Source organism: Caretta caretta, chromosome 1 (genome assembly GCF_965140235.1).
Source record: "Caretta caretta isolate rCarCar2 chromosome 1, rCarCar1.hap1, whole genome shotgun sequence".
Taxonomy (NCBI): Eukaryota; Metazoa; Chordata; order Testudines; family Cheloniidae; genus Caretta; species Caretta caretta.
In genome coordinates this window covers 211,677,279-211,703,018 of record NC_134206.1, presented here as the reverse complement: position 1 = coordinate 211,703,018, position 25,740 = coordinate 211,677,279, and the positions used below count along the sequence as shown (strand labels likewise).

Genomic DNA, 25,740 nt, shown 5'->3' with positions numbered 1-25,740 from the left:
AAAAGATAAGGTCAGGCGGATAGTATGTAATAGAAATGTTTTAATTAAACCAACACATTCAAGGTAATGGGTAATAACTAGCCACATTAGGGGCAGTAACTACATTAGAGGGGGAGTACTAACTTGTTTGCATCTGGATATAAAAATGTATCTCAGAGGGAGTATCTTTGTCTGGCCTAGGGAGGAACAGAAAGTCCCACCATTCACTGAGCTGGTCCATTGTTACAGGCATACGTGCATTAGTGGTCTAGTAGTCTGTGGGACACTAGTACTATGCTTCATTGACAAACCTGGCTGGGTGCTTTCATTGCTTAACGGATCTTGTGGTCATTGGGCAGTTTCCTCGAAGTCTACCATGCCAGCTGTGTGTACAGGGCTAGGGCAGCCCATAGAGGGGACACCACCCCACCTCTCAAAAAAAAAAAAAAATCTAACCACACTCTGCACAACCTTTCTTCTGCCATTTCCCAAGTTTTGACTGCTTGGATTAAACCTTAATTTTAGTCTTGTATGAAATATTCTTAGTTTACAACAGCTGTATTTCCTGGCCAGTAGCTACCATTTGGGGTGGTGGAAAAGTCCCAGGCTATATCAGTGGCCACAGCAACACATGCTATGAGCCCTTTGTGGTCTCTCCTGACAGACAGACAGGAATATTTTAGGATAGCTATTACTTTATTTAAGAAAATGTGGTATAGAAACAGGTCAGCTTCTGTTAGCCTCTCCACCTCCCCCAAGCTTCAGAGACAAAGTAGAGGAATGGGGAAGACAGATGGAACAGAACTGGCTTCTTGCTGCAGAGCTGAGTGGTGGTGAGGAGAGGGTGGGAGGAACAAGGGCCTCCAGTGATCCTTTTCCCCCACACCTCATTCCCCAGGCACAGGCTGATCCATGCACCTGGTTTACTCCTTAGATGCCATGTGAACTAACAAGTCCACAACACGGTTGCTGTATCCAAACTCATTGTCGTACCTGGTGACAGAAGCAGAGAAGGAGCAGTTAGGGATGGGCAGACCCCTTATGCACTCCCACAGGGAGTCCCCGCCCCCCCCACCAAGCTCCAGAACAACCTCCCTTCCCCCAGCTGGGAAAGATTGGAAACTGCTGTTCATATAGAGTGAAGTTGACCCCCTAGTATCTGAGGTCTTCCTAGGCAGATACTGCCTCTTTGCCAACCAAATTCTGCTGCCGGCCGCAAAGTGTTCTCCACCTAAAATTCCATCTGGAGGCAATAGAGGGATAGAATGCAAAGCTTGCCCTTAAGTGCCCCCAAAGTCTCCCCTGGATTCCCAACCTATCCCAGAGAAACAACCCTCCAAATCTGGCATCCCCACAGCCTCTCTTCTCCATACCAGGAGACCAGTTTGACAAAGTGATCATTGAGAGCGATGCCAGCAGCCGCATCAAAGATGGATGAGTGGGTCTCGCTGTTGAAGTCAGAGGAGACAACCTACAAGTGGGGAGGGAAGATGGAAAGACTGACACACCCCTTTTGTCCTCAACTCCATCCCCCCCATCCCACAACGATGTTATTGACACCCTGATCCATGAACACTCCCAGGGGGAGGAAAGATTGAGTATTTGATGTCCCAAAAGGTTGCTTCCCTTTTCCCATCATGCGAGGAGGTATTCACTCCATTCCTCCCCAATAATCTGATTAAACAATGGTGAGAGTTTACCTGGTCCTCTGTGTATCCCAGGATGCCCTTCATAGGCCCCTCAGAGGCACTTTTCACCGCCTTCTTAATGTCATCATACTTGGCCTGAGAGAGTGACAAACGGAAGTCAGAGCATCCCAGGCCCCATGGAGTGGTAGCTGCTTCCCAGGGAAGGTTGCAGCCACAGTTTTGATACAGCACAGCAGAGATGCATAGCTAGGACCTAGTTATGCCAGGTACTACACCAGACAGGGGCAGCCCCTTGCATAATCTCTCAGAGCCACAACAAGCAAGCAACAAGGGGCTAGTTCCAAATAGGATGGAGACTGAAAAGCAGCTGCTCCCTTCCCCATAGGTTGAGGATCTGACAGAAGCGTTGGGGGTACAGGGAAGTTGCTCCAGGGCCTGCCTGGTCCCCTTCCTGCAATACTCACTGGTTTTTCCAGGCGACAGGTAAGGTCCACGACAGAGACATTGGGAGTTGGAACACGGAAAGCCATTCCAGTGAGCTTCCTGAGAGAGAGAGAGAGAAATGGATCAGAACAGGCTTCTGCCCCCAATCAGGGCTTCCGCATATCCTACTGAGGAGGGCAAAGTGGGCCAGCTGCAGGTTCCTTGCCCCTTCTGATGTCCCTGTGCCCCAAAACAAGGGATGCACGGAACTGACACTCACCCATTCAGCTCCGGAATGACCTTGCCCACAGCCTTAGCAGCCCCAGTAGATGCTGGGATGATGTTCTGGGCAGCACCTCTGCCATCACGCCACAGCTTTCCAGAGGGGCCATCCACAGTCTTCTGTGTGGCTGTGATGGCATGGACAGTAGTCTGGAAGTTAAAAGGGGGTGTGGGGGGTTAGAATAGAATCAACATCCACACAGAGCCTCATCGCACTGAACTAAAGTATTCTTCCTGCCAACCCTCCCTTTTCCTCTATTCCAGGCAGCATAGGGAGGCTGTCTCTCCTGCTCTATGGTTCACAGCCACCATCCCTCTCCACCCAAACCTGTGGGCTGGGGAAAGTCTTGGGAGAGAGGCATCCTTCAGAGCTCTGTGGTTTGCCCCACAAACAGAGCTGGTGTGGGGGGTTTTCAGGAATAAGGGGTTCTGTGCCTCCAGATCACCTACCATGAGACCTTCCACTATGCCATAGTTGTCATTGATGACCTTGGCCAAAGGAGCCAGGCAGTTGGTGGTGCAGGAAGCATTGCTGGAAGAAAAAGAGGCACAGTCAGCCAGAGGCAGTCAGGGCCCACCCCACAGAAGGGGGTCCCTCTGCAGGATCACTCAGCTCCCCCACACATGCTCACATGAGAAGGTAATGAGAAGGTCAGCTCTGCACCTCAGGTTCAACCCTAATCCCCCCCATCCTCACCTGACAATTTTCAGAGACTTGTCATATTTCTCATGGTTGACACCCATCACAAACATAGGTGCATCGGCCGAGGGAGCAGAGATGACGACACGCTTAGCTCCACCCTTCAGGTGAGCCTGAGGGAGACAGACCAACATTAACAGAGTCCTCTACAGCGCCAGTAAAGCAGCACATTTGGGACACCTTGCCCTCCCTGCCCCCCCCAAATCCTACTGCAATACATCCTCAGGCAGGGATAAGTCTGTACATACCACCTTGCACCTGCAGGGGAGGGAGTGATCCCTACACCTTTTCCCTCCCACACCCAAGCCAGATGTGACCCATCACTCACGCCCGCCTTCTCCATGGTGGTGAAGACTCCAGTGGATTCTACAACATACTCTGCTCCAGCATCTCCCCACTTGATGTTAGCAGGATCACGCCTAAAAGGAGACAGACAGTTTAGGAACTGCAGGGTTGTCAAATGCCCTCTCCCATAGCTCCAAAGGAAAGGGGAGGAAGAGTCATACTCACTCCTGGAAAATGGTAATTTGGTTTCCATTTATCACAAGTTTTCCATTTTCAGCCTTGACAGTGCCATGAAAACGACCATGAGTGGAGTCATATTTGAACATGTAAGCCTAGGGGTAAAAACAGATGGAAGTCGAGCACTGGCTGCATTCTCAAAGCTCCCCTATTTCAATCCTCAAAACCCACCCATAGCTCTGTTCATGCCCCTCAATCCTGATTTATAGCCACGGGACCTGGCGGCTGTAGTTTGCTGCAGCCTATAGTGACCTTGCTCATCTGAGCTTGGCTCAGTTGAGAATTCCCTGTCCTATTAATCTGATCTCTCATCCCCTGGGTTTCACCAGGAAACTATATAATCCATAGGTCAGATAATTGCATTCCTTCCCCACCCTTGGGGTACTGCGGTAGAGGACCAGCACAGGCCACGCACAGCAAGCTCAAAGTTAGAGATCAGGGTCCCACTCACCATGTAGTTGAGGTCAATGAATGGGTCATTGATTGCTACAATCTGGATTTTGCCAGAGATGAAGGCAGCTCTGGTGACCAGGCGGCCGATACGGCCAAATCTAGGAGAGGAACAGAATTGGTTGGTGCACACCCCGGCTCAGGAAGGGAACCCCTGTTCTGATGGGGAGCTCAGACTTGGCTTCATTCCAGCGGCTGCCCCAGATTCAGACCCGGGGATACAAAGGAGACCCCGACGCTCTGCTGTTTCCCAGCCCGGAGGCGCAAAGGCCATGAGGTAGGAGGGGTCCCCAGGGCGCTGCAGCCCTGCAAGGGGCGAGCAGAGATTAACACAGAACCGCAGCGCCGCCTCCCCCCGCCACTTGCTCCAGCCCGCGCCCCCAAAGGTCGGGCGCTAAATTTACCCCGGGCCCTGGATCCCGTTACTCCGCGGCGCGGCAGGAAAAGGTCACATTCCCCGGGCCCGGCGAGGACACGCGATACCCTGGCGCCCTTCCCGGGCGGAGACTGGAGCCCGGCGTGCAGCGGCGCTTCCTGCTCGAGGTGACTCACAGCCCCCCTCCCCCCAGCAGCCGCAGGGAGACGTGAGTCACCCGGGCTAGGACCGCCCCGCCAAGGGCCCACAGCCGCTGTCCAGCCCGGGGGTCAGGCCGCTGCAGGGTGGGGCCGGGCAGGCTAGCCGCGGCCCAGGTGACCTTGCCACGCCCTTGGCGCAAGGGGTGGCCACGGCGGCTGCCGCCCACGGACCCCCAGCGCTGCCACAGAAAGAGACCCGTGCCCCTCCCCTCCCCGCCCACACCCTGGGGCCTTACACTGCCCCTAGGGGCAGCCCCGCCGAGACTCACCCGTTAATTCCGACCTTCACCATCGTGTCTCTGCCGCGATGCTCCTGCGGAGAGGGCGGGGGTGAGACACCCTCGAAGGACAGCGGGACCCGCACCCCCCAGCCACGCGCCCGGCCCCAGCCTGCGCCTCCCCCCGCCGGGAGGTGGAGGTCTCCAGCAAACTGGCCCTTAAGCCGCGGCGCCGGGCCGGAGAGCCCCTCCAGGCGGGGACTGGGTGTGTGGGGGTCGGAGCACCGGAGCCCCACGCGTGCGTGCGGGGCGGGACCCAGGCGCCCTGCTGGGGCCTCCAAACCCACTTCCCGCAGAGAGCGACTCGGTCACAGGGCGACTTCCTCCTGCCTTGGCCAGCACCCGCCACGCTCCACTCCCGGCTCCGTTTGCAGCGCACGTCGGGCAGTTACTCCCCCCCCTCGCCGCCCCCATCGGGTTTTGTCGCCTCGCCCCCCCTCCCAAAGCCCCCCTTGGGACACCAAGTACCGGTAACAGAGCCTTCCCCTCCCCCCCCGGCCCCTGCTGCGCCTCCATTTTGCTTGTCCCGCCTGAGCACAAAGGAGACTCCGGATTCAGCCAGAGCCTCACGTGCACCTGCCCCTGCAACTTCTCAGCGCCCTCCGACCTAACGCCGGCCCCAGCCCCCTTCCCAGCAGGGCAGCGAGATGCTGCCTGTCCCCAGAATCCAGCCGCCCCCGCTCTTGGCCAGCACGTTCTTTATTCCTCCAGCAGCCCGAGACCCGCACTCCGTCCTCCGCCACCCCAGAGCGGCCAGCCTTGCTGCCCAGGAGCGCAGCGGGAGGCCTCCCCAGTTGCCGGCTCCACATCGTGGTGAGCCCTTTCTTACCTGGGGGCTGCCTCTGACCCGCACGCCTGCAGTAAGGGGAAGGTAAAGGGAGGAAGGCTCGCTGCCCTGGCCTTTATAGATCCCCGTATGGTAATTGCTGGGCCCAGCCTTTTGAGAAAGCATCAAATCAGAGGCGGAGGGCAGCACGGAGCAGTGTACGTGCAGCCCTAATGCTGCTGGGTTGCGCGCCTCCCTCCTCCCACACCCATTTTTGGCTGTTCTCTTGCACTCCCTATCCTACAAAGGAAAGGCAGGGGGTGGGGGCTCCCCCTCTCTCGCCTCTCGCAAGCCCCAGACAGCCAATCGCTCACAGATCTTTCCTGTGTCCCCCACTTGCTGTGCAAGGCGGAGGCAGAGGGGGACTCCAACCCATGAATCCCGTGCAAGTTTGTGAGACGAGACACAGGCAGTTGGATTCACCAGCTACACTGAGAGGTTTCAGAGTAGCAGCCCTGTTAGTCTGTATCCGCAAAAAGAACAGGAGGACTTGTGGCACCTTAGAGACTAACCCATTTATTTGAGCATCCGATGAAGTGAGCAGTAGCTCACGAAAGCTTATGCTCAAATAAATGGGTTAGTCTCTAAGGTGCCACAAGTCCTCCTGTTCCTTTTACCAGCTACACTGTAACCGCAAACATAGATACCGCAAGGCACCCAGGGCACAGGCCCAGCCATCAAGGCTGAGGGGTACTAGGAGAGCTATAGAGGCAGGGGCTGACTGGAATAGAAAGAGGATTGTCGCTATGTTCAGTGCCCAGCACAACGGACCCATGGTCCTGGCTGGGCCCTCTGGGTGCTACTGTAATACAAATACTAATAAGTAGCATGCCCTATGTGTCTGGGAATGGGGGACGCTGGTGAGTGAAATCGCCGGAGGGTTGCAGATTACCCCTAATAGGCATAGTTAGAGCTGTATGTGAGGAGCTGTATTCTATGAATGTAATAGTTGAGTATTATAAACCAGGATTGAAGGGCTATGGCAGGGAGGGGGATCATCACATTTCTCAATGGGGTTTATTCTGTACCTGCTTGTTTGGCTCCTGTGAACCCCCGCATGAGCCCCTCTGCTGTACAGTGGGCTGGAAAAGGTCAACAGCATGAGGACAGAATCCCCCAGGAAGCTGGAGACACAGTGGGGAGAAGAATGTGGGGAGGGGAAGCACACAGGTGTCTGAGGGGATCCCTCTATTGGGGGAACCTGTTTTCAGGGGCTCTGACATTTTCAAGCAGGGAGAGGGCAAGGGCTCTGGAAGCCCCTCCCGATCCCCCTCAAAGGCCCTGCGTGGGGGATGGGCCCCCTGGGTCTCTCACTGGTGTGAGCCAGGGCGTTGTCTCCACTCAGGCTGAGTTACACTTGGTACTCCCTTCTATCCCGCTCACCGAAGACTGGTATATGTGTATGCACCTCTATCACAAACACTATGGTAATATGGCAAGTGGCCAAGCCCAGCAGCTCCGCTCTGAGTTGGGGGCTGGGTTGGAGTTGCACAACCACCTACCCCCTTTGCCCCCGCCGCTGGAAAGAATAGGGAACAATTGTCACGTGGACTGAGCAATGAAGGGGCTCAGACAAGCTACCAGCTGGAATCAGAGGAAATAAATCCCCCAAATCAGCTCCAACCCTCACAGGAGCTTGCCAGGATACTACTATAGGGTCCTCCCGCGGTGGTAGGATCCTTCCTACCACCGCGGGCACCTTTCCCTCAGCTCAGCACTGCTGCAAGGAAGCTGACAGTGCTGCTGGCTCCGAGCCCTCCTGAGCTAAAATTGCACTGGACATTCATTGGCTCTGTTTCCCCTGAATTGCTCTAGCCAGACATGCTTAGAATGGGACTGTGTTTCCCAGACTCCGGCTGGCCTGGCATCCCCCACCCTCGGGCCAGGTTCCCATCAGGCTGCGCTCAACAGCGTGAGTAACATTTTAATAAGGCACTGGGAGGCTCCTACCCGCGGGACGTGACTGCGGACATCCTGCCTACCACCTGACTAGCCTGCTCACATCAATGGTGTCAGGGCATTTTCATTGGCTGGAGAACAGGCCAGGGCCTGGTAATGACACAATTGTGTGTGTGCGAGGCGGGGGGGGGGAGCGCCTACAGCACGAACAACTGGTCTTTGGTGGTGCCCTGCCTGGATACAATGCCTGCTGTACATCAGTTCACTGCACCTGCCTAGCCCAGGTTGGGATCCTTGCAGCATGAGCTTTCCCACGGCAGCGCCCTGGCTATGCCCAGCCCAAGTTGGGGTGCCCGCTATACAGGCTTCATCTCAGCAATGCCAGCATGGGACAAGATGCCTGCAGAATAGGCATCCCATTTTAGGATTTATAGGTGGAGGGTATTTGAAACTACATTTGAAATCCCTTTCATGAGAATGTGTGGGTTATGGAGATGTATATGGCTAGTAAATGAGGAGCATAACCTTCCCCAGCCCTCATATCAGAGCTCAGTCTTCCAGGACTGTGTGGGTCAGCAGAGCAGGATCTGTAGGACGCAGCAGCGGAAAGCACAGATGGGAATGGGTAGCAGAGCAGATACGGGGCGGGGGTGGGGGGCAGAGACAGGTCACCTGGCTGAGGAGTAATCCAACTCCCCTTATCCAGCTGCTATTCCCAGTGCTAGGAAAGTGGGAGGGAGCTAAGTTTAGCTCCAATTTAAGTTATGACCTTTAATTAAAGGCCACAGCGATGGTTTATACCAGTGCTTCTCAAGCTAACTGATGTGGGGGACTGGCAATTTTTTTTCCCAATGTGCGCGCAGACTGGCAGCCGATGGTGCCGGTCCGCAGACCACCACTTTGAGTAGCACTGGCTTATAGCACAACAGTGAAGAGGAACCAGGGAAGTGGGAACAATTTGGCACTTCTGCCTCACCAGGAGATAGGCTAGATCCTGGGCAAAACTTTATAGAGGAGCGAGGAAGAAGAGGGGACAGAGGACCTTTCTGGGCCTACTTGAGCATTTGCACAATCACAAGACCCTGTGTTTGCTGAGTAAACACAAACATTGGGAGGACTCTGTGCAGAAGGGAGAGGGCAAGTAAGACCAACCACCACAACAGCTGCAAACCGCTACACCCCCAAGCCTGCACGCCAGTGGCCAGTGAACACTCTCCCCCCAGCCAATACTTCTGCCTTGCTCTTCATAGTGTCTCCTGTTGGGGGAAACCAGAACTGGAGTAGCTGAGAGATAACCCCCCTTGCCAACACTCCTGCTCCCCTCTACAGCACCTAGTCCTGGTCTTTCCTAACAGGAGAATATACTGGAGGTACATGTGGTTTGGAATATGCCATCTCCTTGTCTCTGTCAAGGCCTCTGGGACTGGAAAGCAGTTTCCTCTGAGGCTGCCAGGAGGGAAGGGTTGAACGTGAAGCTAGTAGACGGGCACAGGGAGATGGAGGGATTTGTTCCCAGTCATCTCCTAATTAGGCTGCCAAGGACCTGCGTATGAGAGTCTAACAAGAGGAATGCATGATCAGCAGCCATTTCATTAGGAACCTCTCTGGAAGGCTCTGGCTTTTCTGTGACTTTGCTGCTATTGGGAAAGGAAAGGAGGGAAGGCAGATTCATATGTGGGGTTTGGCAAAGGCAAGACAAGGGAATGAGACTTGAATGGCTGTTACATAAGTGTTAGGTCAGGCTGGGACAGCCAGTAGGGTGAACACAACAGAACAGTGTCTATATGAGGCTAAGAGCAAGAGATGAGAGAGTGAGAGAGAAAGATTTTATGAGGCAATACAGGGCTGGGAAGTCTTTCCCCAGCAAATAATGTGTCTGGATTCAGCCATTCTTTTAAAGTGGTGGTGAGATGGGGAATAATCATGATTAGTACACTGGAAACACTAGAGCCCCTTGACTGAAAAGGGAAACTGGAGCATGAAAGAACTTGTCAGTAAACTGACACCAGAAGGTTGCACCATGCCTAGGATGCTGCTGCCATCTCCTGGCAAAGAAACACCAACCAACCCAAATGAAGATTCATGGGGCAGGAGAATAAAAATGGACGTGGGAGGCTCCAAGGGGTTCAGGGGCTTTTTACTTTTAGGTTAGTGGTTCCAGTTGACTCCAGGGCAGGGCACTGGCTGTCTCAGGGGCTTGAGGAGCAGCATACAGGGGTCTTTCACCTCTATAAAAAGAAAAGGAGTACTTGTGGCACCTTAGAGACTAACAAATTTATTTGAGCATAAGCTTTCATGAGCTACAGCTCACTTCATCGGATGCATTCAGTGGAAAATACACTGGGGAGATTTATATACACAGAGAACATGAAACAATGGGTGTTACCATACGCACTGTAACAAGAGTGATCACTTAAAGTGAGCTATTACCACCAGGAGAACGGGGCTGGGGGGGGAACCTTTTGCAGTGATAATCAAGGTGGGCCATTTCCAGCAGTTGACAAGAACATCTCAGGAACAGTGGGGGGAGGGGGAGGAAGGGAGATAAACAAGGGGAAATAGTTTTACTTTGTGTAATGACACATCCACTCCCAGTCTCTATTCAAGCCTAAGGGTATGTCTACACTACGGAATAAGGTCGAATTTATAGAAGTCGGTTTTTTAGAAATCGGTTTTATATATTCGAGTGTGTGTGTCCCCACAGAAAATGCTCTAAGTGCATTAAGTGCATTAACTCGGCGGAGCGCTTCCACAGTACCGAGGCTAGAGTCGACTTCCGGAGCGTTGCACTGTGGGTAGCTATCCCACAGTTCCCGCAGTCTCCGCTGCCCATTGGAATTCTGGGTTGAGATCCCAATGCCTGATGAGGCTAAAACATTGTCGCGGGTGGTTCTGGGTACATATCGTTAGGCCCCCGTTCCCTCCCTCCCTCCGTGAAAGCAAGGGCAGACAATCGTTTCGCGTCTTTTTTCCTGAGTTACCTGTGCAGACGCCATACCACGGAAAGCATGGAGCCCGCTCAGGTAACCGTCACCCTATGTCTCCTGGGTGCTGGCAGACGTGGTACGGCATTGCTACACAGTAGCAGCAACCCCTTGCCTTGTGGCAGCAGACGGTACAGTACGACTGGTAGCCGTCATCGTCATGTCCGAGGTGCTCCTGGCCACGTCGGCTGGGAGCGCCTGGGCAGACATGGGCGCAGGGACTAAATTTGGAGTGACTTGACCAGGTCATTCTCTTTAGTCCTGCAGTCAGTCCTATTGAACCATCTTATGGTGAGCGGGCAGGCGATACGGACTGCTAGTAGTCGTACTGTACCATCTTCTGCCGAGCAGCCATGAGATGTGGATGGCATGCAGTCCTTCTGCACCGTCTGCTGCCAGCCAAAGATGTAAAAGATAGATGGAGTGGATCAAAACAAGAAATAGACCAGATTTGTTTTGTACTCATTTGCTTCCCCCCCCTCCCCTGTCTAGGGGACTCATTCTTCTAGATCACACTGCAGTCACTCACAGAGAAGGTGCAGCGAGGTAAATCTAGCCATGTATCAATCAGAGGCCAGGCTAACCTTCTTGTTCCAATAAGGACAATAACTTAGGTGCACCATTTCTTATTGGAACCCTCCGTGAAGTCCTGCCTGAAATACTCCTTGATGTAAAGCCACCCCCTTTGTTGATTTTAGCTCCCTGAAGCCAACCCTGTAAGCCGTGTCCTCAGTCACCCCTCCCAGCGTCAGAGCAACGGCAAACAATCTGGCATCTGAGAGTGCTGTCCAGAGCAGTCACAATGGAGCACTCTGATGGGGCTAAAACATTGTCGCGGGTGGTTCTGGATACGTATCGTCAGGCCCCCGTTCCCTCCCTCCCTCCGTGAAAGCAAGGGCAGACAATCATTTCGCGCCTTTTTTCCTGAGTTACCTGTGCAGACGCCATACCACGGCAAGCATGGAGCCCGCTCAGGTAACCGTCACCCTATGTCTCCTGGGTGCTGGCAGACGTGGTACGGCTTTGCTGCACAGTAGCAGCAACCCATTGCCTTCTGGCAGCAGACGGTGCAATACGATTGGTAGTCGTCCTCGTCATGTCCGAGGTGCTCCTGGCCACGTCGGCTGGGAGCGCCTGGGCAGACATGGGCGCAGGGACTAAATTTGGAGTGACTTGACCAGGTCATTCTCTTTAGTCCTGTAGTCAGTCCTATTGAACTGTCTTATGGTGAGCGGGCAGGCGATACGGACTGCTAGCAGTCGTACTGTACCATCTTCTGCCAGACAGGCAAGAGATGAGGATGGCTAGCAGTCGTATTGTACCATCTTCTGCCAGGCAGGCAAGAGATGAGGATGGCTAGCAGTCGTACTATACCATCTTCTGCCGAGCAGCCATGAGATGTGGATGGCATGCAGTCCTTCTGCACCGTCTGCTGCCAGCCAAAGATGTAAAAGATAGATGGAGTGGGTCAAAACGAGAAATAGACCAGATTTGTTTTGTACTCATTTGCCTCCTCCCCTGTCTAGGGGACTCATTCCTCTAGGTCACACTGCAGTCACTCACAGAGAAGGTGCAGCGAGGTAAATCTAGCCATGTATCAATCAGAGGCCAGGCTAACCTCCTTGTTCCAATAAGAACGATAACTTAGGTGCACCATTTCTTATTGGAACCCTCCGTGAAGTCCTGCCTGAAATACTCCTTGATGTACAGGCACCCCCTTTGTTGATTTTAGCTCCCTGAAGCCAACCCTGTAAGCCGTGTCCTCAGTCGCCCCTCCCTCCGTCAGAGCAATGGCAGACAATCGTTCCGCGCCTTTTTTCTGTGCGGACGCCATACCAAGGCAAGCATGGAGGCCACTCAGCTCACTTTGGCAATTAGGAGCACATTAAACACCACACACATTATCCAGCAGTACATGCAGCACCGGACCCTGGCAAAGCGATACCAGGCGAAGAGGCGACGTCAGCGCGGTCACGTGAGTGATCAGGACATGGACACAGATTTCTCTGAAAGCATGGGCCCCGCCAATGCATGCATCATGGTGCTAATGGGGCAGGTTCATGCTGTGGAACGCCGATTCTGGGCTCGGGAAACAAGCACAGACTGTTGGGACCTCATAGTGTTGCAGGTCTGGGACGATTCCCAGTGGCTGCAAAACTTTCGCATGCGTAAGGGCACTTTCATGGAACTTTGTGACTTGCTTTCCCCTGCCCTGAGGCGCATGAATACCAAGATGAGAGCAGCCCTCACAGTTGAGAAGCGAGTGGCGATAGCCCTGTGGAAGCTTGCAACGCCAGACAGCTACCGGTCAGTTGGGAATCAATATGGAGTGGCAAATCTACTGTGGGGGCTGCTGTGATGCAAGTAGCCAACGCAATCAAAGATCTGCTGATATCAAGGGTAGTGACCCTGGGAAATGTGCAGGTCATAGTGGATGGCTTTGCTGCAATGGGATTCCCTAACTGTGGTGGGGCTATAGACGGAACCCATATCCCTATCTTGGCACCGGAGCACCAAGCCGCCGAGTACATAAACCGCAAGGGATACTTTTCGATAGTACTGCAAGCTCTGGTGGATCACAAGGGACGTTTCACCAACATCAACGTGGGATGGCCGGGAAAGGTGCATGATGCTCGCATCTTCAGGAACTCTGGTCTGTTTCAAAAGCTGCAGGAAGGGACTTTATTCCCAGACCAGAAAATAACTGTTGGGGATGTTGAAATGCCTATATGTATCCTTGGGGACCCAGCCTACCCCTTAATGCCATGGCTCATGAAGCCGTACACAGGCAGCCTGGACAGTAGTCAGGAGCTGTTCAACTACAGGCTGAGCAAGTGCAGAATGGTGGTAGAATGTGCATTTGGACGTTTAAAGGCGCGCTGGCGCAGTTTACTGACTCGCTTAGACCTCAGCGAAACCAATTTTCCCACTGTTATTACTGCTTGCTGTGTGCTCCACAATATCTGTGAGAGTAAGGGGGAGACGTTTATGGCGGGGTGGGAGGTTGAGGCAAATCGCCTGGCTGCTGGTTACGCGCAGCCAGACACCAGGGCGGTTAGAAGAGCACAGGAGGGCGCGGTACGCATCAGAGAAGCTTTGAAAACCAGTTTCATGACTGGCCAGGCTACGGTGTGAAAGTTCTGTTTGTTTCTCCTTGATGAAACCCCCCGCCCCTTGGTTCACTCTACTTCCCTGTAAGCTAACCACCCGCCCCTCCTCCCATCAATCACTGCTTGCAGAGGCAATAAAGTCATTGTTGCTTCACATTCATGCATTCTTTATTCATTCATCACACAAATAGGGGGATGACTACCAAGGTAGCCCAGGAGGGGTGGTGGAGGAGGGAAGGAAAATGCCACACAGCACTTTAAGCACAGCACTTTAAAAGTTTACAACTTTAAAATTTATTGAATGACAGCCTTCTTTTTTTTGGGCAATCCTCTGTGGTGGGGTGGCTGGTTGGCCGGAAGCCCCCCCACCGCGTTCTTGGGCGTCTGGGTGTGGAGGCTATGGAACTTGGGGAGGAGGGCGGTTGGTTACTCAGGGGCTGCAGTGGCAGTCTGTGCTCCAGCTGCCTTTGCTGCAGCTCAACCATACACTGGAGCATACTGGTTTGGTCCTGCAGCAGCCTCAGCATTGAATCCTGCCTCCTCTCATCACGCTGCCGCCACATTTCAGCTTCAGCCCTGTCTTCAGCCCGCCACTTACTCTCTTCAGCCCGCCACCTCTCGTCCCGGTCATTTTGTGCTTTCCTGCACTCTGACATTATTTGCCTCCATGCATTCGTCTGTGCTCTGTCAGTGTGGGAGGACAGCATGAGCTCGGAGAACATTTCATCGCGAGTGCGTTTTTTTTTCTTTCTAAGCTTCACTAGCCTCTGGGAAGGAGAAGATCCTGTGATCATTGAAACACATGCAGCTGGTGGAGAAAAAAAAGGGACAGCGGTATTTAAAAAGACACATTTTATAAAACAGTGGCTACAGTCTTTCAGGGTAAACCTTGCTGTTAACATTACATACATAGCACATGTGCTTTCGTTACAAGGTCACATTTTGCCTCCTCCCACCGCGTGACTACCCCCTCAACCTTCCCCCCTCCCTGTGCCTAACAGCGGGGAACATTTCTGTTTAGCCACAGGCAAACAGCCCAGCAGGAATGGGCTCCTCTGAGTGTCCCCTGAAGAAAACCACTCTATTTCAACCAGGTGACCATGAATTAGATCTCACTCTCCTGAGGATAACACAGAGAGATACGGATGTTGTTTGAATGCCAGCAAATATACACTGCAATGCTTTGTTCTACAATGATTCCCGAGTACGTGTTACTGGCCTGGAGTGGTAAAGTGTCCTACCATGAAGGACGCAATAAGGCTGCCCTCCCCAGAAACCTTTTGCAAAGGCTTTAGGACTACATCTAGGAGAACCGCAAATGCCAGGGCAAAGTAATCCTTTCACATGCTTGCTTTTAAACCATGTATAGTATTTTAAAAGGTACACTCACCAGAGGTCCCTTCTCCGCCTGCTGGGTCCAGGAGGCAGCCTTGGGTGGGTTCGGGGGGTACTGGCTCCAGGTCTAGGGTGAGAAACAGTTCCTGGCTGTCGGGAAAACCGGTTTCTCCGCTTGCTTGCTGTGAGCTATCTACAACCTCCTCATCATCATCATCTTCCTCGTCCCCAAAACCTGCTTCCGTATTGCCTCCATCTCCATTGAAGGAGTCAAACAACACAGCTGGGGTAGTGGTGGCTGAACCCCCTAAAATGGCATGCAGCTCATCATAGAAGCGGCATGTTTGGGGCTCTGACCCAGAGCGGCTGTTCGCCTCTCTGGTTTTCTGGTAGGCTTGCCTCAGCTCCTTCAGTTTCACGCGGCACTGCTTCGGGTCCCTGTTATGGCCTCTGTCCTTCATGCCCTGGGAGATTTTCACAAAGGTTTTGGCATTTCAAAAACTGGAACGGAGTTCTGATAGCACGGATTCCTCTCCCCAAACAGCGATCAGATCCCGTTCCTCCCGTTCGGTCCATGCTGGAGCTCTTTTGCGATTCTGGGACTCCATCATGGTCACCTGTGCTGATGAGCTCTGCATAGTCACCTGCAGCTTGCCAGGCTGGCCAAACAGGAAATGAGATTCAAAAGTTCGCGGTTCTTTTCCTGTCTACCTGGCCAGTGCATCTGAGTTGAGAGTGCTGTCCAGAGCGGTCATAATGGAGCACTCTGGGATAGCTCCCGGAGGCCAATACCATCGAATTGTGTCCACAGTACCCCAAATTCGAGCCGGCAACGTCGATTTAAGCGCTAATCCACTTGTCAGGGGTGGAGTAAGGAAATCGATTTTAAGAGCCCTTTAAGTCGAAATAAAGGGCTTCATTGTGTGGACGGGTGCAGGTTTACATCGATTTAACGCTGCTAAATTCGACCTAAAGTCCTAGTGTAGACCAGGGCTAAGTTAATTGTATCCAGTTTGCAAATTAATTCCAATTCAGCAGTCTCTCGTTGGAGTCTGTTTTTGAAGTTTTATGGTTGAAGAATTGCAACTTTTAGGTCTGTAATCGAGTGACCAAAGAGATTGAAGTGTTCTCCAACTGGTTTTTGAATGTTATAATTCTTGACGATTGATTTGTGTCCATTTATTCTTTTACGTAGAGACTGTCCAGTCTGACCAATGTACATGGCAGAGGGGCATTGCTGGCACATGTTGGCATATATCACATTGGTAGATGTGCAGGTGAACGAGCCTCTGATAGGGTGGCTGATGTGATTAGGCCCTATGATGGTGTCCCCTGAATAGATATGTGGACACAGTTGGCAACGGGCTTTGTTGCAAGGATAGGTTCCTGGGTTAGTGGTTCTGTTGTGTGGTGTGTGGTTGCTGGTGAGTATTTGCTTCAGGTTGGGGGGCTGTCTGTAAGCAAGAACTGGCCTGTCTCCCAAGATCTGTGAGAGTGATGAGTCGTCCTTCAGGATAGGTTGTAGATCCTTGATGATGCATTGGAGAGGTTTTAGTTGGGGGCTGAAGGTGATGGCTAGTGGCATTGTTATTTTCTTTGTTGGGCCTGTCCTGTAGTAGGTGACTTCTGGGTACCCTTCTGGCTCTGTCAATTTGTTTCTTCAATACCGACCTGCTGAAGTGTAGTTGTAAGAATGCTTGATAGAGATCTTGTCGGTGTTTGTCTCTGTCTGAGGGGTTGGAGCAAATGTGGTTGTATCGTAGAGCTTGGCTGTAGACAATGGATCGTGTGTTGTGGTCTGGATGAAAGCTGGAGGCATGTAGGTAAGCATAGCGGTCTGTAGGTTTCCGGTATGGGGTGGTGTTTATGTGACCATCGCTTATTAGCACAGTAGTGTCCAGGAAATGGATCTCTTGTGTGGACTGGTCCAAGCTGAGGTTGATGGTGGGATGGAAATTGTTGAAATCATGGTAAAATTCCTCAAGAGCTTCTTTTCCATGGGTCCAGATGATGAAGATGTCATCAATGTAGTGCAAGTAGAGTAGGGGCATTAGGGGACAAGAGCTGAGGAAGTGTTGTTCTAAGTCAGCCATAAAAATGTTGGCATACTGTGGGGCCATGCAGGTACCCATAGCAGTGCCACTGATCTGAAGGTATACATTGTCCCCAAATGTGAAACAGTTATGGGTGAGGACAAAGTCACAAAGTTCAGCCACCAGGTTTGCCGTGACATTATCGGGGATACTGTTCCTGACGGCTTGTAGTCCATCTTTGTATGGAATGTTGGTGTAGAGGGCTTCTACATCCATAGTGGCCAGGATGTTGTTTTCAGGAAGATCACCGATGGATTGTAGTTTCCTCAGGAAGTCAGTGGTGTCTCAAAGATAGCTGGGAGTGCTGGGAGTGTAGGGCCTGAGGAGGGAGTCTACATAGCCAGACAATCCTGCTGTCAGAGTGCCAATGCCTGAGATGATGGGGTGCCCAGGATTTCCAGGTTTATGGATCTTGGGTAGTAGATAGAATACCCCAGGTCGGGGTTCCAAGGGTGTGTCTGTGCGGATTTGTTCTTGTGCTTTTTCAGGGAGTTTCTTGAGCAAATGGTGTAGTTTCTTTTGGTAACCCGCAGTGGGATCAGAGGGTAATGGCTTGTAGAAAGTGGTGTTGGAGAGCTGCCTAGCAGTCTCTTGTTCATATTCCGACCTATTCATGATGACAACAGCACCTCCCTTGTCAGCCTTTTTGATTATGATGTCAGAGTTGTTTCTGAGGCTGTGGATGCCATTGTGTTCTGCACAGCTGAGGTTATGGGGCAAGTGATGCTGCTTTTCCACAATTTCAGCCTGTGCACGTCGGCGGAAGTATTCTTTGTAGAAGTCCAGTCTGTTGTTTCGACCTTCAGGAGGAGTCCACCCAGATGAAATCCACTTCTGATGAAGTGAGCTGTAGCTCACGAAAGCTTATGCTCAAATAAATTTGTTAGTCTCTAAGGTGCCACAAGTACTCCTTTTCTTTTTGCGAATACAGACTAACATGGCTGCTACTCTGAGCTCTTCAACCTCTATGGTTCCTATCACCTTCATTTCTCAACATACCTCTTTTTCACAAATAATATCAGTCAAAAAAGGTCCTTTGCAGAGAAGGTTTTACTACTACTGATGTTGGGCTAATTTAACTCTACAAGACAAATCAATTACACATCTTTTTAATTACCAAATGTGTCCTTAAACACAGAAACTACTACAGAAACTAAAACTTTGTTCATACAGATAAGAGAACAACTGGGGCACGAGGATTTCTGTAAGGTCAGACTTGAGGAGCATGGGCAGAGCTGTAGAGCAGCAGGTGAAGATTGAGGGGTATTGACAGAGGTGCAGGATTGCACAAGAAGGGGGCACTTTTGGACCAGACTGGGAGGCAATGGCACAGTTGTGGGGTTGTTCTGTTCAACCATCTTCACAAGTTATAGCCCCCTTGTCCCAGTTTCCAGTTTGGAGCACAAGACAAAAGGAGTTGAAGGGTTTCAAGTGCATATATACTGGGCACTTTGTTTTGAGTTGTCCCAAATGACAGGCTGAGTGTCTGTAACTCCTGTGCCTAGGGAAAAACAATATACGTCAGCCACACAGCAATCTGGAGCCATCCTGCCATCTGTGCACCACCCACCCCTACTATGATCATACAAATAATAAATAAAAAAAAAGACCCACCTCCACAAGGCTCAGCCTCACCACATCTCTCACCACCATGTCCCATGAAGAGAGAAAGTTAGCTCCACAACCCCTTGTTCCTCTGCTCCCACACCCCACCCCAGCACTCATATGTCCTCAACTCTGGCTCCCACCACATCCTTCATGACCCACTGCCCTTTGGTCCCATCCACCTCCATGCCCCCATCTCCCATCACTCCTGGTACCCCATCCCCCTTACCTACCTGTTCCCCTCATTTCAATGCTCGCTCCTTTGTCCCTCTCCAGAGCTAGCATCCAAGGCCACTGAATGTTTCAATCCGATCCAACTTCAGCCCAAAACAGCCTGTGGGTATTGCCTAGTGTGACCTCTCTCCAGATGATGCCCACTTGCGATTGGCCAGGGTCCTGTGCCAAAGGGCTACCCAGACAGCATGTGCTCTGGATAGAAGGAGTGGTGGGGCTGAGGGGAGCAACTGAGGTCCAAAAGTGGATCCCTCCCTCATGTTATCTTCAGCCAGCATGGCTTCAGAGTCCAAGAGCAGCAGCTGGGAAAGGAACCTCTAAGAAAAGGAGACAGGAACAGACAGAGACACAGAAAGGAGACAGGGTGAGATCCAGAGTGTCCTATTCCACCCTGATTCACCTCCCTGTCTTCCCTGCTCCCTCCCTTCAGTTCATCCAGGTGATTACCCTGCTTCCTCCCATCAAGTGCTGGAGTGTCACTCCCCATCCACACTAACCCACCCAGCTTCCAGCAGAGCCAGGCTTGAGAAGAATCTGGAGAAAGGGAGAAGAGGAACTAGTACCTCCAATCCAGGAAGATGGCATCTCTCAGGGAACAAGACCTTTGCCTTCTGCCCTTGCACTGACTCAGTGCAAAAACAACAGGATTACAAATAAGGCATTTCAGTGTATGTGGATCCAGATTAGATTAAACTGAGTTTTAAAACACATTAGATTATTTTTCACTTTTCCCTTCCCCTTCTGGCAGCACTATAGGACAAAGGTTGTTCGTGTGACCTGAAATTGCTTGTTTGGCTTTCTTTGAAATTAAGGCTCCCATAACCTGTTAACTCTTAATTTCCTGAGTTTAACATTTAGTTTTGAGAATATTGCAACATCCCTCTCTACCATTAATTACTGATATATACTCTCAATTTTAACTTCATTTTAATGTGTTTTGTCTCAGATTTCCCTTGTTGGTTGTTAAACTTCATTCATAAACAGTAAAAAACCTCAAAGAATGTTAGCATGCAAATTTCAAATGATCTAAAGATATGAATGACTTTAATTTTAACGGTTAACACCAGATTCTCCCACACTTTCTAACTGCTTTACCTTATTATTGAGCAGCACAATGCAACTGGAAAATACTGGCCAGCTAAAGTGAGTGTATAGGTGCTTTGTTTTGCCAGAGCCGTGCAAAACAGCTGGAGCACATATCCTATTTTCCCCACCTCCGTCCTCCAAAATCCTCATTTCTTGAACCTCCCTACACCTCCTTATGTTACCATGTATGCACTCATGCCCCTCCCAATGTGTCCCCTCTGCTCCTGGCCTACCTGTTCAGTGGTTCTCGGGCAATGAGTGGCTTTTGAAAAGATATTTAAAATAATATATGCAGTGTAGTTGTAAGTGTGTCGGTCCAATCAAAGATCTTACCTCTTACCCACTTTGTCTCTCTAATTTAAGACAATGCCAATGGTCATTTTTTGCTATTATTTTTCATACTGAAAGTTTAGCTGTCATGAACCATATCCCATTGTTCTCAGTTGGGCTGAAGTTACAGCTGCCCTGAGTGAAAAGGGTAACCCCACCCCCTGTTTTGTGAGGAGATGGAAACACTCCATTCCACTGTGGAAAAATAAGAAAGGGGGAAGGGGAAAGAGATTTCTCAAAATGGCCACCAACTGAGGGCTCCAGTGGCTTCAGTCTCAGTGAGAAGAATGGGAGACTGGCAGCCATTTTGAAAGAGGGCAGTTCTTCATACTATTCTCTATAGCAAGGGTGGGCAAACCTTTTGGCCTGAGAGCCACATCAGGGAATAGAAATTGTATGACGGGCCATGAATGCTCACAAAATTGGGGTTGGGGGTGTGGGCTCTGGGGTGGGGCTGGGGATAAGGAGTTTGGGGTGTAAGAGAGTGCTCTGGGCTGGGACCGAGGGATTCAGAGGGCAGGAGGGGAATCAGGGCTGGGGTAGGGGTGCAGGAAGGGATGCAGGTTCCAGCTGGGAGTGCAGGCTCTGGGGTGGGGCTGGGGATTGAGGGATTTGGAGAGCAGGCCGGGGGATCAGGTCGGAGGAGGGAGTTGGGGCATAGGGAGAGGCTCAGGGGTGCAGGCTCCGAGTGGTGCTTACCTCAAGTGGCTCCCGGAAGCAGTGGCATGTTCCTTCTCCGGCTCCTATGCTTGGAGCAGCCCCCGACCCTGCTTGAGAGCCAAAGTGGGGCCATGCAGCTGCTTCCAGGAGCTGCGTGGTGTGGCCCCTGACCCTGCGCCCCGGAGTGGGGGCGCCCTGGCTGAAGCGCCGGAGCAGGGCCGAGCAATGTAGTGCAGCCCCCGACCTGGCACCCCAGGCTGGGATGGAGCGGGGCAAGCCCCAGACCTGCTCCCTGGAGGGAGCTCGCGGGCCCCTGAGGGTCCCATACCAATGCTGCCTGGGCCACGCTGGGGCAATCATAGAATCATAGAATCATAGAATATCAGGGTTGGAAGGGACCCCTGAAGGTCATCTAGTCCAACCCCCTGCTCAAAGCAGGACCAATTCCCAGTTAAATCATCCCAGCCAGGGCTTTGTCAAGCCTGACCTTAAAAACCTCTAAGGAAGGAGATTCTACCACCTCCCTAGGTAACGCATTCCAGTGTTTCACCACCCTCTTAGTGAAAAAGTTTTTCCTAATATCCAATCTAAACCTCCCCCACTGCAACTTGAGACCATTACTCCTCGTTCTGTCATCTGCTACCATTGAGAACAGTCGAGAGCCATCCTCTTTGGAACCCCCTTTCAGGTAGTTGAAAGCAGCTATCAAATCCCCCCTCATTCTTCTCTTCTGCAGGCTAAACAATCCCAGCTCCCTCAGCCTCTCCTCATAACTCATGTGTTCCAGTCCCCTAATCATTTTTGTTGCCCTTCGCTGGACTCTCTCCAATTTATCCACATCCTTCTTGAAGTGTGGGGCCCAAAACTGGACACAGTACTCCAGATGAGGCCTCACCAATGTCGAATAGAAGGGAACGATCATGTCCCTCGATCTGCTCGCTATGCCCCTACTTATACATCCCAAAATGCCATTGGCCTTCTTGGCAACAAGGGCACACTGCTGACTCATATCCAGCTTCTCGTCCACTGTCACCCCTAGGTCCTTTTCCGCAGAACTGCTGCCTAGCCATTCGGTCCCTAGTCTGATTAGCTCCCTAATCAGGAGGACCCAGGCCTTGTCCGTCTTTATCTTCTCCGGGATCCTGCTGATTAGAGGGAACAGGGGAAGGTGTAGAGAAGCCGGCCTGACCAAGACAGGATAAAGGCATTGGAGATAGCACCCCTCCCCGGGGCCCCCCTGGAGCAGAACTGGGGGCATTGCCGGTTCTGCTGAGTCATGAATAGGTCCACCTGGGGAGTTCCGCACCTTCGGAAGAGCCGGCGGGCCACCTCCAGGTGGAGGGACCACTCGTGTTGAGAGGAAAAGTCCCTGTTCAAGCGATCCACCCTCTCGTTCCGGGCGCCCAGTAGGTAGAAGGCCTTCAGGTGGATGTCGTGGGTTATACAGAAGTCCCACAGACTGAGGGCTTCGTGGCAGAGGGCAGAGGATCAGGCCCCGCCTTGTCTCTTGATATAGAACATTGAGGCTGTGTTGTCCGTGTGAAAGTAGAATGAATTATATTGAAATTATAATTCATTAAAGAAATGCTACTTGAAGGGTTTGTTGAAATATAGTTGTCAGGAAGAGAAACATTAAGGAGTGTGAGACAATGGGTCCTCAAACTAATTAACTTAGAGCTCCTACTGAGCTAGGAGATTGGTAAACGTTAGTATGCAAATAAGATATGTATGTATATTTGTCAATTTCTGCTTTATTTTGTCTCTTATGTTAAAATTGGTTTTGGTTTAGCTGTATAAATAAGTTATCTTGGGCCTCAGAGAGGGGCTCACATCTGGGTGCATTAGCAAGGCGCTTTGCTAATAAACAGAGTGGTCTGACAAATTATGTGAGTCCTGAATCTCACTTTGACATCTGCGGGGACCCTGACTACCTTGCCCTCCAGGTGCGAGCAGAAGGCCATACACGCCAGCTGCACCGCCCTGAGCTCCTTGATGTTTATATGTAGGGTCAGGTCTTGAGCCAGCCACAGGCCTTGGGTCTGAAAGTTCCCCACATGGGCCCCCTAAACCAGGCCCAACGCATTGGACACCAGCTCCAAGGATGGGGCCCTGTCCCTGAACGGAACCCCTTGGAGCGTGTTGTTTGGGGCGGACCACGACCGGTAGGGAGGTAATCACAGAGTCCAGCACGGTGAGGACCTTGTCCATCCTGTCCGTGGCCTGGGAGAACTTCGAGGCCAGCCAGAGCTGGAGGGGCCTCATCCTGAGTCTGGCGTGATGGACCACGTACATGGACGCCGACATGTGACCCAAGAACTGCAGGCAAACCCTGGATGTTGTCATCGGGAACCTTGTGACCAAGTCGATGAGACCTTTCAGGGTCTTGAATCTGTCTGGCAGGAGAGAGGCCCTGGCCAACGCTGTGTCCAGGAGCGCCCCGATAAACTCTATGCATTGGACCAGGACTAACGTGGACTTGGTGTTGTTTACCAACAGGCCCAAGGCGGTGCACGTGGACAGGAGGAGCGCCACGTGATCCCTCACCTGCGACCGGGAGGTGCCCTTGACAAGCCAATCAGCCAGATAGGGAAATATCTGGACCCCATGCCTTCTGAGGTAGGCCGCTACCACCAACATTCATTTTATAAACATCCTGGGGGCAGTGGACAGACCAAATGGGAGGACCGTGAATTGATAATGATTCTGTCCCACTACAAAACAGAGGAAGTGCCTGTGCCCCTCAAACATGTGGATGTAGAAGTATACATCCTGTAGATCGAGGGCAGAGTACCAGTCCCCGGGATTCAGGGAGGGGATGATGGAGGCCAGGGAAACCATGCAGAACTTGAGTTTCACCATGTACTGGTTCAGACCTCGCAAGTCCAGGATGGGCCTGAGCCCCCCTTTGGCCTTTGGGATAAGGAAATAACGGGAGTAATACCCCTTGCCCATGAACTCCATGGGCACCGCCTCTATTGCTCCTAGTCCTAGGAACTGCCCCACCTCCTGCTCTCGCAGAGCTTCGTGCGAGGGGTCCCCCAAGAGGGACAGGGTGGGGAGTGGTTGGGCGGGGAGGAAGTAAACTGGAGGGTGTAACCCCGGGAGATGGTGTTGAGGACCCATCGGTCCAAGGTTAGCCGCGACCAATCCAGGAGAAAAGCACACAACCGGTTGCAGAAGGGGAGCTTTATTGGGGGTGGATCCCTGATGAGGACTGGCAGGGTGCCCCCAAGCGTCCCGTCAAAAGCGCCTTTTCCCTGTCTGCTTGCCCTTGGAGGACCCAGGCTGGGAGCAGGCCAAGACTGCCTCTGAGGGTGTCTCCCGCTGCTGCTTATGGGCGGCCCCATATTCAGGAGGGCGGCCTGGGTGGAAGTCTGCTGCAGCTTGAATTTAGGTTTTGCCGGAGCCTGGACATAGAGGCCCAGAGTCTGGAGGGTCGTGCGGGAGTCTTTCATGCCATGCAACCTTGTATCTGTTTCCGCCGCAAACAGAGCTTTCCCATCAAATGGGAGATCCTGCATGGAAGACTGCGCCTCGCTGGACAGCCCAGAGAGCAGGAGCCATGATGCCTGTCTCATGGATACCGCGGGGGTCATGGATCGTGCGGCCATGTCCACAGCATCTGAGGTTGCCTGCAGGGACACCCTAGCAGCCACTGCCCCTTCCTCCACTAGCGCCTTGAACTCCTTCCTATCTCGCCCCTGGAGGGAGTCCTCAAAATTGGGCAGGGAGCCCCACAGACTGAATTCGTACTGGCCCAGGAAAACCTAATGGTTTGCCACTCATAACGGGAAGCTCGAAGATGAATAAATTTTCCTTCCGAAAGAGTCCCGTCTCCAAGAGTCTTTGTTCTTTGGGGTCGGGACTAGCTGACCCTGCCGTTCCCTGTGGTTGACCGACTCGACCACCAGGAAGTTGGGCGCCGGGTGGGTATACAAGTACTTATGCCCCTTAGTGGGTACAAAGTACTTGCGTTCTGCCTTCTTAGAGATGGGGGGGCCAACGAGGCCAGTGTTTGCCACAGGGCATTAGAAATCTTAGCCACCCCTTCATGGAGAGGCAAGGCCACCCTACCTGGTGCCGATGGGGACAGCACGTTAAACAGGGAGTCTGAGGGCTCCTCCATCTCCTCTGCCTGGAGGTGGAGGCTTGCTGCCACCCTCTTTAAGAGTTCTTGATGGGCCCTGAAGTCCTCCTGCGGGGCGGAGTGGGGCGGGGCCGCAATCATGTCCTCCAGGCAGGGCGAGGAGGCTGGTGCAGTGCTCTGGGTATTGGCTGGCACCGGAGGGTCCACCACCTGGTCGGACTCCGGGCATCGTGCCGAGGACGTACGTCCCACCGACTCCTTTCTTGGGGGTCTGGGGAGGGAGGCCGACGGTGCTTCCGAAGCTCCGGCCACCAAGCGAGCTCCCACGGGGGGCTGCGCTAGAGAACATGGTGCCCACTGGTACCATTGGGCCGGCCACGATGATCAGTGCCACTGCATCTGCTGTGGCACCGGCTGGGCTGGCTGTTCAGGTTGGCTGGCCTGTCCCCTCGAAGGATGGCTACAAATGGAGGCCGGGCTGGTGTAATATCTGCTGCTGTTTCTGGACCGGGAGGAGCGGTGGTGCCAGGATCTACGTTGGCCACTGGACCGCAATCTCAACATGGAGGACTGGTACTGACAGTAACTGCTGCTCCGCGAATGGCCTCAACGGGCAGACCTGCGTCAGCGAG

General features: G+C 52.4%; 2 protein-coding genes and 1 long non-coding RNA gene across 3 annotated transcripts; 1 reads left to right on the top strand and 2 right to left on the bottom strand.

Moving 5' to 3' along the window:
- Positions 1-656: 656 nt before the first annotated feature.
- On the bottom strand, positions 657-5,850 carry GAPDH (glyceraldehyde-3-phosphate dehydrogenase). Its single transcript, XM_048820434.2, has 12 exons — positions 5,689-5,850; positions 4,851-4,894; positions 4,007-4,106; positions 3,544-3,650; positions 3,362-3,452; positions 3,031-3,146; positions 2,784-2,865; positions 2,332-2,483; positions 2,093-2,171; positions 1,680-1,763; positions 1,353-1,450; positions 657-972 (listed from the first exon to the last, which is right to left on the bottom strand). Exons 1-12 carry the CDS (start codon positions 5,809-5,811, stop codon positions 903-905), a joined length of 1,146 nt encoding a protein of 381 aa, XP_048676391.1. The 5' UTR covers positions 5,812-5,850; the 3' UTR covers positions 657-902.
- A 1,522-nt stretch (positions 5,851-7,372) lies between these two features.
- Positions 7,373-24,848, top strand: LOC142069151 (uncharacterized). The gene is made up of 3 exons (XR_012664995.1): positions 7,373-7,597; positions 23,518-23,637; positions 24,513-24,848. It is a non-coding gene; the product is annotated as an uncharacterized LOC142069151 (long non-coding RNA).
- LOC125622343 (uncharacterized) lies at positions 14,259-19,046 on the bottom strand. The gene is made up of 3 exons (XM_048820327.2): positions 18,945-19,046; positions 15,069-18,607; positions 14,259-14,486 (listed from the first exon to the last, which is right to left on the bottom strand). Exon 2 carries the CDS (start codon positions 17,320-17,322, stop codon positions 16,405-16,407), a length of 918 nt encoding a protein of 305 aa, XP_048676284.2. The 5' UTR covers positions 17,323-18,607; positions 18,945-19,046; the 3' UTR covers positions 14,259-14,486; positions 15,069-16,404.
- Positions 24,849-25,740: the final 892 nt, after the last annotated feature.